Source organism: Halichoerus grypus, chromosome 4, assembly GCF_964656455.1.
Source record: "Halichoerus grypus chromosome 4, mHalGry1.hap1.1, whole genome shotgun sequence".
Taxonomy (NCBI): domain Eukaryota; kingdom Metazoa; phylum Chordata; class Mammalia; order Carnivora; family Phocidae; genus Halichoerus; species Halichoerus grypus.
This window is the reverse complement of record NC_135715.1, coordinates 160,820,537-160,839,539: the sequence shown is the minus strand read 5'-3', so window position 1 is coordinate 160,839,539 and position 19,003 is coordinate 160,820,537. Positions and strand designations below refer to the sequence as shown.

The 19,003-nt window shown below is 38.7% G+C and overlaps 2 protein-coding genes across 8 annotated transcripts in view; both read left to right on the top strand.

The window, feature by feature from the left end:
- ALS2 (alsin Rho guanine nucleotide exchange factor ALS2) overlaps nt 1–12,513 on the top strand; it is an 81,814-nt gene extending 69,301 nt beyond the window's left edge. For 6 of the 7 annotated variants that reach the window (XM_078071197.1, XM_078071194.1, XM_078071195.1 and 3 more), the window contains 9 exons: nt 3,080–3,197; nt 3,971–4,128; nt 5,997–6,119; nt 6,818–6,994; nt 7,854–7,899; nt 8,123–8,184; nt 8,751–8,900; nt 9,120–9,216; nt 11,178–12,513. In XM_078071197.1, coding sequence (XP_077927323.1) covers nt 3,080–3,197; nt 3,971–4,128; nt 5,997–6,119; nt 6,818–6,994; nt 7,854–7,899; nt 8,123–8,184; nt 8,751–8,900; nt 9,120–9,216; nt 11,178–11,216 — 970 coding nt within the window. In that variant the 3' untranslated portion in view covers nt 11,217–12,513. Of the gene's footprint in view, nt 1–3,079; nt 3,198–3,970; nt 4,129–5,996; nt 6,120–6,817; nt 6,995–7,853; nt 7,900–8,122; nt 8,185–8,750; nt 8,901–9,119; nt 9,217–11,177 lie in introns of those variants that run through there. The other variant, XR_013447325.1, reaches the window with a different exon arrangement.
- A 6,175-nt stretch (nt 12,514–18,688) lies between these two features.
- Nucleotides 18,689–19,003, top strand: part of MPP4 (MAGUK p55 scaffold protein 4) — a 45,057-nt gene continuing 44,742 nt past the window's right edge. The window contains exon 1 of the mRNA XM_078070030.1: nt 18,689–18,729. Coding sequence (XP_077926156.1) covers nt 18,689–18,729 — 41 coding nt within the window. The remainder of the gene's footprint in view (nt 18,730–19,003) is intronic.

Below are 19,003 nucleotides of genomic sequence, written 5' to 3'. Positions count from 1 at the left end.
GTAGACTTCCACCCAGGTCTCAGACTGAGCACTGAGTGGTATGCTCACAGACAGACCTAAATCGGACTGCCAAGGCTTTGAGAAGTGAACTGACATTGAAACCACTGCCCACAGAAGGCTGAAACAAAAATATCAGCTGTGTCAGAGGTTTCTAAGATCAACTACATGTTCAATGATCTACTAGAGGGACTCACAAGACTCAGAGTCATCCAGGTAAGAGTTACTGCAGCAACACAGTGAGGATCTATAACTGGATCATAAGAGAAGACCCAGGCAGAGTCTGGAGGAATCCATGTGCAAGCTTCCCATGCTCTATCCCTTCTGTAAGGGGTCTCACAGAGCGCACTGTCGCCCCCCCAGCACTAAAATGCAGCCACACATGTACAATCTTCCTGCCCAGGGAAGCCCATTAGGGACTGAGTGTTTGTGGTTTTTATTGGGGGTTGGTCACATAAACATTCTGTACTTAGCAACTATCAGAATTCCACAGTCCCAGAAGGAAAGCAGATATTCACCATAAATCACATTGTTAGCCTAGTTGCGGACAGCAAAATTACCTTATTAGTTAGGGAATATTTCATATCAGTATAGGGGACTTTTAGGAAGCAAATCCTTCTAAAGATAATAGTTTCAAGCCTACTATGTTTATTATGCCTATCAAAATTTTTTTAAATTTTATTTAAATTTAATTAACATATAGTGTATCATTAGTTTCAGAGGTAGAGTTCAGAGATTCAACAGTTGCACATAACACCTAGTGCTCATTACATCACATGCCTTCCTTAATGCCCATCACCCAGTTACCCCATCCCCCCTCACCTTCCCTCTAGCAACCCTCAGTTTGTTCCCTATAGTTAAGAGTCTCTTACGGTTTGTCTCCCTCTCTGATTTCATCTTATTCTATTTTTCCCTCCCTTCCCCTAGCCTGTCAGTATTCTTCATAGGATATAAACAAGACCCAAAGTGTCATAACAATACTCAAAAATGTCCAGAATATAAACTAAAATTACTTGGCAATCAAAGAACCACCACCTCATCAATCAATACATACCAGAGACTTCCCAACATAAATTTTGCAATAATGACAAGAACTTTAAAGGAGCTATTACAAAAATGCCCAAAGGAGCAATCACTTGAAGTAACTTGAAATAACTATTAAACACACTTGAAATAACTATTACAATTGGAAGTACCAGGGGCGCCTGGGTGGCTCAGTTGTTAAGCATCTGCCTTCGGCTCAGGTCATGATCCCGGGGTCCTGGGATCAAGCCCCACATCGGGCTCCCTGCTCAGCAGGAAGCCTGCTTCTCCCTTTCCCACTCCCTCTGCTTGTGTTTCCTCTCTCGCTGTCTCTCTCTCTGTCAAATAAATAAATAAAATCTTTTAAAAAAATAAAAATAAAAAATAAAATAAAATTGGAAGTATCAGCAAAGAAAAAGAAGATATAAAGAAGAAACAAATAAAAATTTTAGAATTAAGAAATCTAATAAGCAAAATAAGATCACTGGGTGAACTCAGTAGCAGAATAGAGATGACAGCAGAAGAGTCAGTGAACTTGAGAATAGATTAATAGAAATTATCCAAACTGAACAACAGAGAGAAAATACATAGGGGAAGAAAAAAGGAACAGAGCTCTAAGGACCTGAGAGTCTAATATTTGTGTCCTTGGAATCCCAGAAGGAAAGGAGAAAAGTTATGGGGATGAAAAAAATATTTGAAGAAATAATGGTTGAAAACTTCCCAAATATGGTGAAAGACAAAAGTGCTGATTCAAGAAGCTAAGCAAACTGCATCCTGAAAAAAAAAGATACCCGTGAACAGACACTTCATAATCAAATTGAAAGACAAAATCGGGAAAGCAGCTAGAGAAAAAAGAGGCATCACCTAGAGGGGAACTGCCATTTCGTGCTTGCATAGTTGTCATCAGCATCCTCTGGAGACCAAAAGGAAGTGGCACCACAATTTTGAAGTACTGAAAGAAAAATTACAGATGTACCTCTTCCTTTTTTTCTTTTTCTTATTTTCTCCCTTGTTCTTTTCTTCTGCTTCACCCCTGCCCCCCTCTACTTTCTGCATATTTCCTTATTCTTTAACTGGGCCAGTAATTCTCACAAGCATTGCCTGGCATTTGGACCCAAAGAACTTGACAATCCCTGCTGTATAGAAGGAAGTTTGGTTTTTTCCTCCCCCCTATATTTGGGATAAACAGGAATGGATTATAGTGTTTCATTCATGAAGTTCATGATTTTTACCTTATAATCTTTCTATTAGTAGAAGAAATGGAAACTCCTAGGCTTGATTAAAGCTGTGGACTTCCCCTTGCGTGTGATGCAGATGGTCAGCCTTCACTGTTAGAGCCTGTCAGTTTAAACATTGAGACTTTGGTCCTCTAGTTGACCTTTGGTCCTCTAATTGTTGGGTGTTTCCAAGGAATGAGAGTGAATGAACTTTTATATAGTAAAACATGTTGCAACTGCAGAGGGCTTGTTTATCTAAAATAGTATAATAATAATGATTGTGTACCATTTCTAATTGGTTGTAATCTAATAATAGAATACCATTACCAAAAATGTCTGTTGATTACTAAGTATGTCTTTTATCATGGCCTCTTCATCCAAAGCTTCTCTTTAGCCATTATGTGCTTACCTCACCCCCAGTTACAGCATCCTCATTATCTCCTTACTTGAGCTCATTTCCCTTCTTCCTCTGCCCTTTCATGTTTTCATTTTTCCTCACCGCTTGCTCTCTCTTTTATTCCATTTTTCTCTTGTCACTAACAAGTCTGTCACCAGTTTTCTCTTCAGGCTAACATTATAGTATCTCCTAATACCATCGTTGATATTGAAGCAAAATTTTCATTAATTGTAGTTGGTATGAAGTAACATTAAATGACATTGGAGTGACTGTTAGAAAAATCTTATAGCTAGCAAGTTGGTTACCAATTATGAGCTCATTTGGGCCAAACACTGTCCTGGGTACTCCCATTTCATCCTTATTTGGTGACAGTGTTTCATGTGCACATTACCATTACCTTGCTTTCTTGATATGAAATATATAATGGGCTTTCGTCTTTTTACAGTCCAGAGACATTAAGTCGTTCGCAGACTCAGACACTAGAGAGTTTGGAATTCATTCCTCAGCATGTTGGTGCCTTCTCTGTGGAGAAATATGATGATATCAAGAAATATTTAATAAAGGTAGAGTCAAAATTACAGTGGTCTTGTGAATTAATGACACAACCACTACAATGTATCATTGTGCTCACAGCTTATTGGTACCCTAATCCTATCTTTGCTTTCTAGGTATTTCTTTTGCTAATTCTCTGACTACTAAAAGCACATTTCCACATGAATATTGCCCTATCATGTTGGTAGAACTTTTTTAAGTTTTGTAAAGTGCTCAAGGGAGTTCTTGAGAACAAGGGTCAAAGTTTAAAATGGCTTTTTGTTAGTAACATTAGCAGACTAGAGATTGTATAAATAAAGCGTGCTGCCCTCACCCCATGGTTATGCTCTGCTTCCTTCTCAAACCCTGTAAGATTAGCTACAGTTTAAAGTATGACATGCATTGATAATGGGGTTGCAGGAAACAGTATTAAGAGAAATCAAGGGAACTGGAGAGTGATTGTATTAAAGCATGATCAACTGTCATTATTTAGTTTGCTCAAAAGGTAACCTCTCCTATTTTTTTGGTGAAGTTTATAGCTTAATTATATTTAGCAGTATATCCAAAGCTATTTTCCCAAGATGCTAAAAGGATTCTTTGATTAACATTAGGAACTCCTACTCCATATAATTTGGGTAGACTCAACACTTTCAGAAAAGTTTAAGTATTTGAATTTTCCGATCCAAAAGTTGACTCCTGCCAGTTTGAAAATTGTTTATCGTTTATGAAATTGTTTTATTATTTATTGGTTGATTGTTTCTGCTATTAGTCATTGACTGATTTCAGTGATCCTCTTCCTGTTCAGGCCTGTGACACTCCTCTGCACCCCCTGGGCAGGCTTGTGGAGACACTGGTTGCAGTTTATAGAATGACATATGTGGGCGTGGGAGCCAATCGCCGGTTATTGCAGGAGGCTGTGAAGGAGATTAAGTCTTACCTTAAGCGAATTTTCCAGCTGGTGAGGTAAGAGGTCTTTCTCATTGAAGTCTGCAAGCTGCGGAATACTACTTTATACTAATGCTTGGGTGTCTTCATCCTGAGTGTAGAGATTACAACTTTGTGAAGAATCATTAAGGTTCCTCTTCCTTGATGAAATTACTCACCAAGAAAATTATTTTTGTGCCACAGATTCTTAAATAGATTAAATAACAAAAAACATGTTTTTACTTCATGCAAGAAACACAGCAAAGGAAACCATCAACAAAACAAAAAGGCAACCTACTGAGTGGGAGAAGGTATTGGCAAATGATGTATCTGATAATGATTTGGTTAATATCCAAAATATAAAAAGAACTTATATATTCAACACTAAAAAAATACTAATAATCTGATTTAAAATGGACAGAGGACCAGAATAGACAATTTCGCAAAGAAGAGATAGAGACAACCGCCAGACACCTGAAAGAAAGCTTAACATCACTAATCATCAGGAACTGTGTGTATTCTCATAGACTTCCATATAGCGGGACAGACTAAATAAAATATATAGTGTGTCAGGTGATGGTAAATGTGACAAAGAATGGGGCCTGGAGGTAAGAGGGTGCTATTTTAAACAGAAGGTCCAGGAGGCCTGACTAATAAGGTAATATCTGAGCAGAGACTTTAAAAGAGGTGAGAAAGCAAGCAAGTAGAACATCTTTGGAAAGAGAGTTTTAGGTAGGAAATTTGGAATTTGTAAAATTAAAGATCTTTTACTGGGGTTAAACCAACAAGTAAATACTATAATGAGGTCATTATATAAAAATTTATGAATTTGTCCCAGAAAACTTCCTTATATTATTAGCTTCAGAATTGATAGATGCATTTGGAAATGTCTTCGGTTTTGAGGGGACAGTGTAATCCACTAAAAGACTACTGGCTGGGAGTGTTTCAGCTCTGACATTAGTTAGATGAGTGTAATGAAGATAAGTTTTCTGACTTTTTTTTAGTTTTCCCAGCTATAAAATTAGGAGCAGAGGCAGGGGCAAGGTATAAGTCTACAAAAATAGAGAAGATTGCAAACTCCTTTTAAAGAGTCAAGGTTTATGTCTAAAAATAAAGAGGACAATGAACTTGTTTATAGTAGAGCCCACCATTTGCATATAAGAGGTCAGAGATAAAATCTAGAGCAAATTCAAAACCAAGGGGAAAAAATCCTCAATAATTTAGCTTGATCAATTGGAAAAATTTTTTAGCAACTTGAATTTTTGTTTTAAAGATTTTATTTATTAGAGAGAGAGAGCAGGGAGAGTGGCAGCAGGGGAGGAAGAGGGACAAGCCGACTCCGCGCTTAGAGTGGAGCCCAAGGTGGGGGCTCCATCTCACGACCCTGAGATCATGCCTGGAGCCTAAACCAAGAGTCAGCTGCTTAACCAACTGAGCCACCCAGGTGCCCCAGCAACTTGAATTTAAAAAAAAAAAATTTTTTTTTAATTTTACTTTAATTAGATTTCCATTTTTTCTTAATGTTGAATATTTAGGTAGTTTCCAATTAATATTTGTTTTTGCTGTGAGAATAATGGTCTCTGCTTGAAGAGTCAATACAAATTGACCTCAGATGAGATTTGTCAGTAAGAAAAACATGTAGATAAGAATTTTTCACTCTTTAATAACCAGACAGGAAAAAAAAAAAAGCACATGAAGATTATTTAGCTACACCCTTAATTTTATCCTGTAATTACAAAGCATCAGTTAAGAATCCTAGGGAACTAAAATATTTAGTTGATATAAAGTTTCATTTCATAGGTCCTTAAATAGATGAAATAATAGAAATGCATAGAAATGTATTTTTACTCTTTTTAACCATTCTAGAGGTATAAAATTGTATAATTGTATTTTCTGTTATTCCTTAGATTCTTATTTCCTGAGCTTCCTGAAGAGGGCAGCACAATTCCTCTCTCTGCTCCTCTCCCAACGGAAAGGAAATCCTTTTGTACTGGGAAGTCAGATTCCAGATCCGAATCGCCAGAGCCAGGGTACGTGGCGTTGGGTAGAGATAGTGAAGAAAGAGGGTGGGTGGTCCTATCTAAAGAATCCCAAGGAAAAGTTTTCTCTAGATCTCAGTTTCCCTATTTTTAAGACAATGTGATTGGACTGGGTGATCTCTGAGGTCCCTTTTAAAAGGTTGCATTAAGTTGGATTAGCCAAACCCCATGGAAGTGCGGTCTCAAATGACTGGGTGCAGAGGCTGCTGAGCGAAGTAACATCATGCTGATCTAGAATAACCACAGAGAATCATTTTCAAAATGGAAACCAATTGGGTTTTCAGTTAGATTTTGAGTTAATGAAAAGTATTCACAGTTGGTCCAAGATAAAACTCTGGGGCCATAGGTAAGTTCCTCATGTTAGCTCCAAATATAAAAGTAGAATAATGTTGTAACTGTTTCTTTACCTTTTTTTTTTTTTTGTAAGAGAGAGAGAAAGAATGTAGGGGGGGTGGGGGGAGGGAGAGAATCTTAAGCTGACTCCCGGCTGAGCACAGAGCCTGACTCGGGGCTGAATTTCACCACCCTGAGATCTTGACCTGAGCCAAAATCGAGTCAGACCCTTAACCGGCTGAGCCACCCAGGTGCCCCTGTTATAACTGTTTCTTTACTCACAATGTCCCATCTTTACTTTCAGCTCTAGATTCTGTATGCAATTTTAATATGATTGCTTCTCCAATATTTTGTAGTTATGTGGTAACAAGTTCTGGGTTACTGCTTCCTGTACTACTACCTCGGCTCTACCCGCCACTGTTCATGCTCTATGCCCTGGATAATGATCGCGAGGAAGACATTTACTGGGAATGTGTTCTACGACTGAATAAGCAGCCAGATATTGCTCTCCTGGGCTTCCTTGGGGTACAGAGGTAAGTACAGTAGTTAGGAGTAGAATCAAATGGTTTTAATTTAAAATGCTAACAGCATTATCAAGAATTTGGTACTTTAATATCTAATGGAATATATGATTTGCAGTTTATTTACTTATTTGCATATTTGTTATTCAGCAAAATAGTGATATTTAATCTTTATTTTTGAGAATTTTTGGAGTGGAGTGTAAAACTTGGTTATTCTTCTGAATGTCTTCTGAATGTGTGTTTTATTTTGTGTGTGTGTGTGTGTGTGTGTGTGTATACATTTTAGCTACCTTTTCATATTTTGCCGTCCTTAAAACAAAATACATATGTTTACAGTTTCAGAAAAAATTAATTATATTTAGTCTTTGACATTCTTCCTTTCCTTCTTTTTCTTTCCTCCCCATCTCCAATTTCTAATTTAAAAGTTTTAGAAGTGCTCTTTGTTGTGGAGCATTGTTTCTTGTTACTCCAAGGGAACACATTATGCTTTCTTCTAGTGCTGTGATAAAGCTGGTCACCCCAACATCCAGTAATTATGAATATGTGTAATCAAAAATTACCAATCCTTAATCAGAAAGTACATTTTTTCAGTAGGATAATTTGACATTTGTAAAAATACAGTAAAACTGAGTGAAGGAAAGATTTTGGCTAAACCTGGTAATATCCGTAATGTATGGGGAAATTGTAGTATACATTGATAGATCCCTTAGGAACATGATAGAAACTCTTAAATTAATCTGGAATGTTTATTAAAACCTTATCTGTTATTTTAAATGGGACAGGGAAGGCAGTGTAGCCACCAACTGTTTTTATGGGGATTAATCTATCACAAGTAACAACTTGTATTAACAGTGTGTGGATTCCATTGTAGGAAATTCTGGCCAGCGACCTTGTCAGTCCTTGGAGAGAGTAAAAAGGTATAGTAAATTATAGTACATTTTAGTTTCCTCAGTAAATATGCTTTTCTTTAATGTGGGGTATTTGAAATAGCAAAACATTTCCATTTTACTTTGATAGAATAGTAGCCAAGCATGAGTTACTCACTGAAGAACCACACCCTGCCATCAGTATCATTTATTTTTTACAGTTACTGCAGAAGACAGCTTTCCTCTTTGACCTTCATAAATTCTCTTTTTGCAGGTTTTGCCAGCTACAAAAGATGCTTGTTTTGCCTCAGCTGTAGAATGTCTGCAGCAGATCAGGTAATCACTGATTTGTTAAAAAAACACATACATCAAAGTAATAGCTAGTCTATTAAGATATTAATGAGATCTTATCTTTACCTAAGCTCTAAGTGCCCCCTTCACTCCTAGAAGGTGTCACACTCAGCCTGGAGATCAGAAAAGGCTCTTTTGAGACATTTGGCTTACCTTTTACTCTACAAGGCCGTTGTATTTTCAAAAGATGTGGAGAGCCTACCCAGAAATGTATCTACATAATCACATCTTTAGCCAAATGGAAATTAACCAAACTTAATTACTCAGAGAAGAGCATATATTAGGAGAATAAGGTCCTACATGGTTAAAGGGGATAATCTTATGATTTAGTGAATTCTTCCATGTGAACCATAGATAGCTGAGGCATCTTTTCTCAAAGAACCAAGGGATTACTGTAGTTATCCCTTCCAGCAACTCATTATGCCTGATGTGTCCAACTTAAGACACATAAGTCCCAGGAGGGTATATTGTCAAACAGTTAATATTTAATATTAAACAGTTCTATTAAGAAAAATTATAGGATTTTTTTTTTTTTTTTTAAATAACAACAGCACAACATTTACCCCGTCAGACAAACTTAAGGTCATCCAACAGACTTTTGAAGAGATCTCTCAGAGTGTCCTGGCATCACTTCAGGAAGACTTTTTGTGGTCCATGGATGACTTGTTTCCTGTTTTCTTATATGTGGTGCTACGGGCCAGGTGACCAACCTTTTCTGACTTGATTATTAGGGACTCATTATTTTAATAAGTGCTTTTTCTGAATTGATGACAGTAATGTGCTCCCCCACTAGAAAAAAAACCATTTCTCTTTACCCATTCCACTATGGTGAGCTGTTCTTTATTTTCCCTTACATAGATTCAGAAGGAGGATGTACATATAAACAGATATAATTCAGTATCTTTTTCTCATTGGGGCAGGATTAGGAATTTAGGCTCTGAGGTACACCTCATTGAGGATCTAATGGACCCATATCTTCAGCATGGGGAACAGGGTATAATGTTCACCACCTTGAAGGTAAGTATAGGTAGTATTTAATCTTCTTTTATCTTAAAATCTGTCCTTAATTTACCATATTATAAATCTGTGATTAAACACTGTCTTCTTTATACAGACGTTTAATGAAAACATTAAATGCCTTTAGAGCACATATTGTTAATATTTTAAAATATATTAAAGTAGAATCAGTTACTTATTTTTCAAAATACTAAAGCAAATTACCCAATCTTCCCTATAAATTGATCATTCAAATCAGTAGAAATGCTTATAAAGGTAGACTATCTATATAAATGTAACTCTAGAAAAGAAACAATAAGGATTTGTAGTGTCCAAAAAAGTATCCATCACCAGAGCTATTTAATGGAAATGAGGGTAAAACAGAGAAGGCAGTGTGTATATAATGAATATGAATTGCATCTTCTCTTTTCCCCATGAATTTACTGTAAACCAGTATGTTACAAATGAGGTTCTATAATCTGAGTACTCTCTAGGGATTGTTGGAAGTCATTTTAGTTCCCCACCTTGATTTTTCTTAGAGTTTTAGAATAATTCTGAAGTATATTGGAAGAACAACAAATAGAAAATGGCATAAACACTTCTGGAAAAAAAAGGGAGAATAGATGCACTCTGCCAGTTAGTAAAATATTATAAAATTACAGTAATTAAGATAGTATGTTATTGTCACAAGAATGGACATTACCCCTAACAGAAGGAATAGACAGGCAAATTGAGAAAAAACATAGAATTTAATGTCAGGTTTAGAGCTTGGGTTAGTTGTTTGAACTTTTCAACTGAAATACCATTAACATTCTCCATTAAAACGGCTGAAAAAGGTGGAGGGGCACCTGGGTGGCTCAGTCGTTAAGCATCTGCTCAGGTCATGATCCCAGGGTCCTGGGATTGAGCCCCGCATCAGGCTCCCTGCTCCCCGGGAAGCCTGCTTCCCCCTCTCCCACTCTCCCTGCTTGTGTTCCCTCTCTCGCTGTCTCTCTCTCTGTCAAATAAATAAATAAAATCTTTAAAAATAAATAAAAGGGCTGAAAAAGGTGGAGAAACTGGGGGAAATATTGGCCACCAATGACTTACATTTTTAGTATTTATGTTATATGAAGAGTATCTCTCAACATATCAGCAGGGGAGAAACAAGTGATACATTTATATGTAGGGAAATGCTCAACCTCACTGAAAATTACAGTATTGCAGATTTAAGCAAGATGCCATTTTGAGCCTACTAAATCAGCAAGGATCTTTTAAAATTATAACCAGTGCTGGTAGGGGTATAGTGAAATCAGAACTATGCCCATATTGCTGATAATGCATTAAATAGCAGTCACCCTTTTAGAAAACTGTTGTTGTTAACATCGATATCAACAACATCGAAAATGTTCTTGGGGTTTGAGTAATCCTACTCCTGGAGATTTATCCTGAGGAATTGAAGAATGGAAAACATACATGGTTTGGCTGAGGTGTTCTTTGTAGTGTGAGTAACTTCCAAACCTGGATACTTCCAGAATCACCTGGGAATGCTTCTTAAAAATTCATTCCTGGAAATTCTGACTCACTGGGTCTGGAATGATGCTTACTCTTAATTTGTAGTTTCTTAAACATACTAGATGATTCCAGTTACAGTTGTTTGTATACCTTATAATGCTCAGCATATTCTAAATGTCCACTCAGTAGTGGCTTAGCCAATTATGGTATTTCTACTTAGTGAAGAATATTAAACAGCTTGTAAAAAGTTTCTTTATTTTAGAATTAGTAGAAGGTGTGCAAAATTTTCTCTCTACTAATTTACAAGTATGCAAAATAGACATTGGATGGGGGACTGGAAGTGAACAGGGAAAAATAAAGCAACTAACTGATTTTGTTGGAGCTAACAGTATTAATCAGACATTTCCTTTCTTTGGTCTCCTGTGCACTCCTATGTTTATGTGGCTTCTTTACAAGTAAATTTTAAATTGTTTTGAACTCTTTTTCAGGCATGTTACTACCAGATCCAGCGTGAGAAGCTTAACTAGGATGCACAACAGCTTGACAACTGGATTATCTGTAGGATGCTTTAGCACCATCTGGCGTCTTCCTATAGTGGCAAAAAAGAATGGTGTTGAAATTAGGACGTTGTGTTATTTTGGTGGTTATTTCGGAGCCTTACTAATGATGATAGCCCTGAGCCCAGAAAAAAAAAAAAGACTGTATGATTTAAAGGGAGGGTTGAAAAGGAGATCAAATTCAATTAAACCAGTTAAGTCCCCCAAATATCACACATTTACTGTTTGGAAAAAGGACATCCCCTCCTACAGTAAGGAGTATGCCAGCTACGTGAAGTTGTAACGAGAATTCTCAGTACAGCTTCTTACATTGAAGAAGTTAGTAATTTTTTTGAGTTTCAGGTTTGCTGCAGTTACCCCAGGCCCCTTTGCAAGGAGCAGATTGTACTTGAAACTACGTAGCCACACTATGCCTTCCTGAATTCCTTGCAGTCACGTGTGCATCATGCTTCTTTGCTGAGGGAGGGGAAAGAGGACCTTCTAAAACTGCAGTTTTAACTTTTTCTAAGCTTTTCCACCAGGGTATTCATGATGGGAGAGGTTCTATGCAGTGACTACCGCACCCCGACCCCAAACATGGAACACATACAAATAGGAGTCTTCTGCCTCCTGACTAGAAAGAACATAGGAGTTTTGTTCGTGGATTCCTTTCAGTGCTATGGAGTGAATACACTGGAATTCAAACACTGACTCTGAGCTGCTATGGAACCTCACTCGTCCGTGTGCAAATGCTGTATTGCGAGGCCTGTGAATGAGAGCCCGAAGAGCTTTTGCATGTGGGCTGTGTTTTGGAGCAGGACTAAATTCTGGGAAATACCGAAGCAAGGAACTGCATCCATCCTTGACCTCGTGTTCTGGTTCTTCCCTGTACCTCGCACTGAACTCACAGAGGGGAAGAAAAAGGAAACCAGCTTTGGCTTCTCCCATCTCAAAAGTATTGTAACACTTCAACATTTTAGTGTTTTGCCTTTCACCTTTTTTTTTTTTTAATGTCCTGTTGTAAATGGTTGGTTTACACTGTACAAGTAACACTAGTAGCTGTTTTGAATAACATAGGTGCTCTTTCTCATCTCATCTCCTACACACCATGGTGAGCATATGGAGTATCCTCCAGATTTATGTTAACATCAGCAGGTGTTAATCAATTTTAAAAAAGGATCATGGTTTCTGCTCTACTTTATAATCAAGACATGTTTATTAAAATACTGTTTCGGAATGTTGGCTGTAATGTAACAGCAATTTTCATAATAAAAGACATTCATCTCTATGAGGTTGTTTTATGATTGCGTAAGAAATGACTCGGGCAGCTTAAAAATTTAAAAGAAACCCAGGCTTGGGTGTTTTATTTATTTTATTTATTTTTTTGCCCGAATTGTAATTCATGCCTCTTTGTATTGGCCTCAGAGGTCCCTCTGGGGTTTTAGAGATCTCTGTCTTTAAAATAAACATAAATTCATAATTATAGCACCTTCACTGACAAAAAAAAAATTGACTTTCTGATTCTAATATCCCTAGGACAGGGGTCTTAAATCTATTATTTCTTTGAATAAAAGGCATATTTTGATAGTCACTGTTTTTTTTTTTTTTTCTCCTGAACAGATTCAGGGAAGGGAAGAGAGAGGATTTAAAATTCTCCTTGGAACTACTATGCATTAATTAGCTACCTCCCAGTTGTAATGTCTTCTCAAGAAGCCTTTCCATGTCACCACTGCGCTCTACCAGAAGGTGGCTGCCCATTATTGGAAAGGAGCCAACACTTGATTAGTTTATGTTAAACACCCTGCATTTCCATTAGAGATTGTTTTGATTTTAGGATAAACACAGATTCCACATTTGGCTTTTAAAGGCAAATTTACTGAATGTCTGATCCCTTAAGAGAGATACAGGGGTAGTTCTAGAAATGAACAAAGACTTGAGACCCACCGAGAAGTTCTCAAATGATGGTAGACTGTCTCAGTTCTAAGAAAAACATGTTTTAACTCATCTTTTTATTGGAGTTTTGAATGGAACTTTCCAGCTACTTTAGGCTCTTGATACTGTACCTTTCAGATATACCTTTCAGATAGCATAGTAAAACCATAAATTTTCAAATTCTAAATCTAAATCTCCAGGCCACTGTCTATAAATAGAAATACCTAGCACTCCTGCCATAGGTTACAGATCTTTCACATGTGCGGTGAACGCTCATAGCAGCGCTGTGAGGCAGGTATTAGCCCCACCGATTTTGTAGACAAGGAGTGGCTGGGATTTGCTCACTGTTAGAGCTGAGACTCTAACCTAGAACTTCCCTAACTCTAATTCCAGGGCTCTTTCCTACTACTGCTGCCAGAGATGGCACTTCATAGCTGGGTTATGCATTAAAAGATCGTAAGGTGGGGGCGCCTGGGTGCCTCAGTCGGTTGGGCATCCGACTCTTGATTTTGGCTCAGGTCATGATCTCAGGGTTGTGAGGTCCAGCCCTGTGTCTCAGGAGGGAGTCTTTTGAGACTCCCTGTCCCTCTCCCTCTCACACTCATGTATGCACTCTCTCTCGCAAATCTTTTTTTTTTTTTTTTAAAGATTGTAAGGTAAAAAATTAGTTGAGAACTTTTAATAACATTAGGTGTTTATGGTAAAATACAGTGTGCTCAAAACGGTCACAGATGTATCACATTCCCAACTTGCATTTTCATCAACAGTGGAAGGCAAATGAAAGCCACCTGTTTAATTTAGAGTAAAGGGGCTGATAAACCTCTAACAATAGTCATTTGGTCTTTATTCCGATCTGCCCTGCTGTGAGCAGAACCCTTTAGTTTTATTCTGGGTTATCTACTTCCCAGTGTGCTTCCCACCGACTTTCGCACTTAATGTGCTTCGCTGCAATATAAAATTTTCAAATAAAGAAGTAACTCCAATCTGAGATAATGGGTAACTATTAAGTTGAGGACAGTCACTTGGTAGCGAACCTTCCAGAAGGAACTTTTTACAGGCCTCATTATTATTGGCTGAAGGGTCTTCCATCATATTCTCCTCATAACGTGAGACAATAAGGTTAATAGGTCAGCTTACTCTCTGGTATCTCCAAAGTTTTTCCTTTCATTAAAAATGCTATTGTCTGTTGGGGGGTGTCTGTTACGGAATGGTCAACAAAAATAATTTTTTTTGGTGTTAACTATGTGGTGGCATTTTGAGAGAAAATACCACAGTGAAGGTTGAAAATGATATAAATTAGACCTCCCAGTGTAAGGAATACTTAAGATTTGTGACAGGGGAAGCTTATGAGTAACTTAGTGGTTAGGCTGGGTTAGGCTTCTGTGGATTAAATCAAAGAGGATGTGCAGAGATTTTGTCTAGAATAGTGAGGTGACTTTGGCAGCTAATAGCCCACTAGTATTTTCTACCAAAGCTTTTCTCTGGATAGGAGCAATATTGCATGTTTGCGGTCTTGCAGGTAAGAAACTCTGTCAAATGATCCTCAGTTACCAGAAGAGATGTATAAATGTCCGTGCTTCTGTCAATTTTTAATAGCTACAAATAAAAATCTGGGTAATTCAAATGGTTTAGTTTCATTGTAACCCAAATCATATGGAGAATTCTGTGATTTTGGAAGAGCAGGTTTTGCTTTGGGAAACTGTTTAAGTATGGAATAATGAGTTGTCATGCAGACAGTAAAACTGACCATTTGTTCTAGCCCTAGTCAACAGCATTTTGACCCACAGGAAGCTGGGCCATTTTTGTACGGGCTGTTACTTATCATTAAGTTTTCAAGTGCTTTTTCAGGCTTTGTCTAGTAGGAAGCATTTTTTTTTTTTTTTTTTTTTGAAAAAAGAGCTTAATAGGGGTAGGGGGAATGATTAATAGTTATCACTATATTTTAACAAGTTCATGGAAATACTGATTTTTAAAGTAATATTTAGGACAAATTCTTTATGAGTCCATAACACTAATGCAGCTTCTCAGTTAATAAGACCTGGGGATTCCTTCCTCTGTTATTTAATTAGTCCAGAATTGCATATTGTTGGGTATCGACTTACTTGCAGCCTCAATTATGAATTCTCGTTCTCATGACAGCAGAGATAGGTAAGTTCTAACTGACAAACTTGGTCCAGAAGTCATGAAAAGGCAAGGAAGAGGGATTCTAGTCCTTTGCCAGGCACTCATATTTTTCAGGTCTAGTCCTGGAAACAAAAGAGGAAAACTTTTGATTTTACTACTTGTTAACTCTACCGAATACCCCTTTGGATGTCAGATTCCACGTCTGAAAAACGAAAGTTTTTCAAAGTTTGATAGGGAAGGAGGTTGAAATCAATATAACCAGGCTGAGGAAAAGAGGAAGGGCACAGGCCTCTGGAGTCAGCGGCTCCCACCTCAGGATTGACGTCCCAGCCGCTCTCCCTGGGGAAGTATCGGCCTTTTACTTCCATATTTTGGCCTCCCATTTTTCCTCCCCTTCTCAACAACTGGAAATACAGCCCAGACCCTGCTACAGGTACCGAGGCTTCTGCGTGAACCAGAAAGCACGAGGTCCACCTTCCAGACCCTCTGCAGACATGACCCACACAGAAGCCGGACACTGAGTGGGTTAATGCGTAAGAGAATTGTGAAGCGGATTGTGAACTGAAGCATTGCCATAGTTTTCATAGACATCTGGAGAGAGGGAAAACCATTTTCTGAGGTTTCCTTCTATGATTTTTTGTCTTACCTTGGGCTAATACCAGGGACTCCATGGCTTAAACAACAGATTTTTTTTTTCTTTCAGTTCTGAAACCTGGAAGCCTGAGATTAGAGTATGAGCATGGGTGGGTTGTGGTGTGGTCCTTCTTCCCAGCTTGAAGAGAGGCTCCTCGCCGTGTCCTCACCTGGCAGGGAGATTCACGGAGAGCAAGCTCTCTGGTGTCTCTTCTTACAAGGGCATTAATGCCATCATGGGGACCCCACCCTCATGGCCTCATCTCAGCCTAATATCTCCTAAAGGTCCCACCTCCAAATACCAGCACAGTGGGGTTGGGGCTCCAACATCTGAATTTGGGGGAACACATTTCAGTCCACAGCAGTTTGTCACAGGAACCTGATGGTGACCACCATGTTTAGAATTCACCTAAGTTGTGGGGATGAAAATCACTGTTTATGCCTCAGTGGGTGAGGAGCTTTTAGTCAACATGAGCTTTTGAGAATATATGAACTCGTTATCTGCAACCCTAGAGTTAGCAGTAGATTTATTGGAAGCTATGTTAATAATTAAAACTCACTCTAGAAATCACAGTCTATCTGTAAATCTCCCTCACAAACCAGGTCATCTCAGGAATGCGCAGTCTGGTGTCCCCGGCTGCAGCATGGACAGGCCTAGTTTGGCGCACTGGCATTTGGGCATTAATGTGGAAGAAATGTGGTCTACCTTACTTACGATGCACAGATAGTAGTTGGCTCGTTTAATCTGTACTTCCTCTCCAAGGACGTAATTTGTGAACCGCCCTTTGGGTAGCATTTCCAGCAGCTTCTTGAATATGATGGCTTGATGTCAGACCCATCTGTTTGCTCTGACTTTTGTCTATCTGGAAGACACTCCACCTCCCTTTTCAATTCCCTACCCTCCATGCTCCCCTCTTGGGAGGAAGGTGAGTCATACATGCAAATGTGCTAAATGATTCAACAGAGGCTCAAAAACTAGAACACAGGAAAATGGCAGGGTTTAACCTAACTCAGTTGAGGCTGGGCAGGGCAGGCGGTGGTGAGCATGGCAAAAGCATGTGATGTCAGGTTTTGGAAGAGTCTAGCAAACTAGAATACTTCAGTGTGACTGGGAAAGAATGTGTATGGGAGAGTTGTTTAAAATTCTCCAACAGCTTGCTTTCTCACTGGGAATTTAGAGACAACACAATAATGATCTGTCTTTTTCGAGATAGCCTCCCTGGTTCAACCCCACAATCTGTCTAAATTCTAGGCAGGGGTTCTCAACCATATCAGATGCAATATCCCAGTCTCTAACAACTAATTTGCAATACTCCTTTTTAAAAAAAATCCCGATTTATCCTTTATTATCCTACTTGGATAACAAATGTTGTTGGTGCCCTACCCACAGACCATTGGTCCTTACAGTTTTGGTGCAACCCAGGCCAAATTCGAACAGCCAGCCCCTGCACTCACTACCTGAGAGCATGCATGTGGGAGGCCGGAAGGGCTAGAAGTAATGTTCTCTGGCAAAAGCCCTCAACCAATGACCAGCAGCACTGGTGTATAAATACCCCCACTTTCTTGTACCTTATTCCCCCAAGGGCTTAAGCTCCATAATGTCCAGAGTGGTTACTTGCTTGATACACCTGTCACTGGCTTTTTCCCTGGCCTTGTCTCAATATCCCACTCTGCTACTGGTGTTTCCCAGGATCACTTTGCAAACAAATCATCCCACTAGAATCCTTGCTCTGATTCTGGGGAAACCCAAAATAAGACACTTCCTTACACACAACTTCAAAAAAAGGAAATCTATCTGTATCGTGCCCTAGTAATAAGATGTTAAATAAATGTTGTCAATAAGACATTGTATATTTCAACATGTAAATATGAAATACCACTACACCAAAAGATATAATGAAACAACATGTTTGCACTTATTAAAAAATCCAGCCAGGGACGCAGATACAGCCTCATAGTGGTGTGTTATAGTGATACCCTAAATGCTATGTTTTTAGGATTCTAATGGGATGATTTGTTCGGAAAGTGATCCCAGGAAACACCAGTAGCTGAGTGGGATATTAAGACAAGGCAAGGGGGAAAAGCCAGTGAGAGGTGTATCAAGCAAAACAGCTTTACCATTATCGACATGATTTTCTGAAACGGTGAACAACTTGATATAGTCCAAGCAAAACAAAGTAAATTCATTTCTCAATTACGGTAGTAGCATTTCAGAAAATTCAACGTATGTTGAAATAATGCCAAAATACTTTGTGTTTTTAGGTAAAGAAAAGTTGGGTTCTAGGCTCTGATAATTAATTATAAGGGTGTTTGGAGGTTTTTTTTTAAGCAACATGAAAGTCCAGTGAGGTGTTTTCAAGTTATACCAGGGTATAAGGTGATTTTTCATCGTATAAGGCAACTTCTGTGAAACTTCCACAAAGAACAGTGAGCATGTTCCCTTTGCCCTCATTTTCTTAACCCTCATTTTGCTGGCTGAAAAGTAGAAGTGATGGCCGGAGCTCCAGCCACCATTTTGGAGCAGGAAGATGGGAACCATACCATACCCCAGGGAGGCAGAGCAGCGAGCTGGAAGGAGCCCATTCTCTGAGCACTTTGTGGAGCAAGGCTGCCCTACCAACCCTGAACTGTCTCTGCCTCTACACTTTTACATAAGCAAGATATAAACTTCTACCCTGTTTAACCACTATTATTTTGGGTTTCTGTTTCTTGAAACTAATCCTTCCCAAAGCCACATAGAAAATAACCTTTAAGAGTATGCCTCAGATGTAACCATGCCTCTTGCCATTGTGATTGGTGCCACGAAGAACTGTAGGTACAATGAGAGGGAACATGGCACCTGAGTGGCGTCAGGCCAGGGAAGGCTCTTCTGAGCTCTGAAGGATGGTAAAATTAACTGGGTGAGAAATAAATATTTGTTTGTCACTTGTTTAAAAAAAAAAGAGAGAGAGAGTGGGAGGAGTGTTCCCTGAAATAGTAATGCTCTCTCATAGGGCTGGTTAATTTAGAGAGTGAGCTCTACAGGGCAAGTGTTTTGTTTGATATGGGTCCCTGGGTGCAGCACGGTGCTCGACTTGCTCAAATAAATG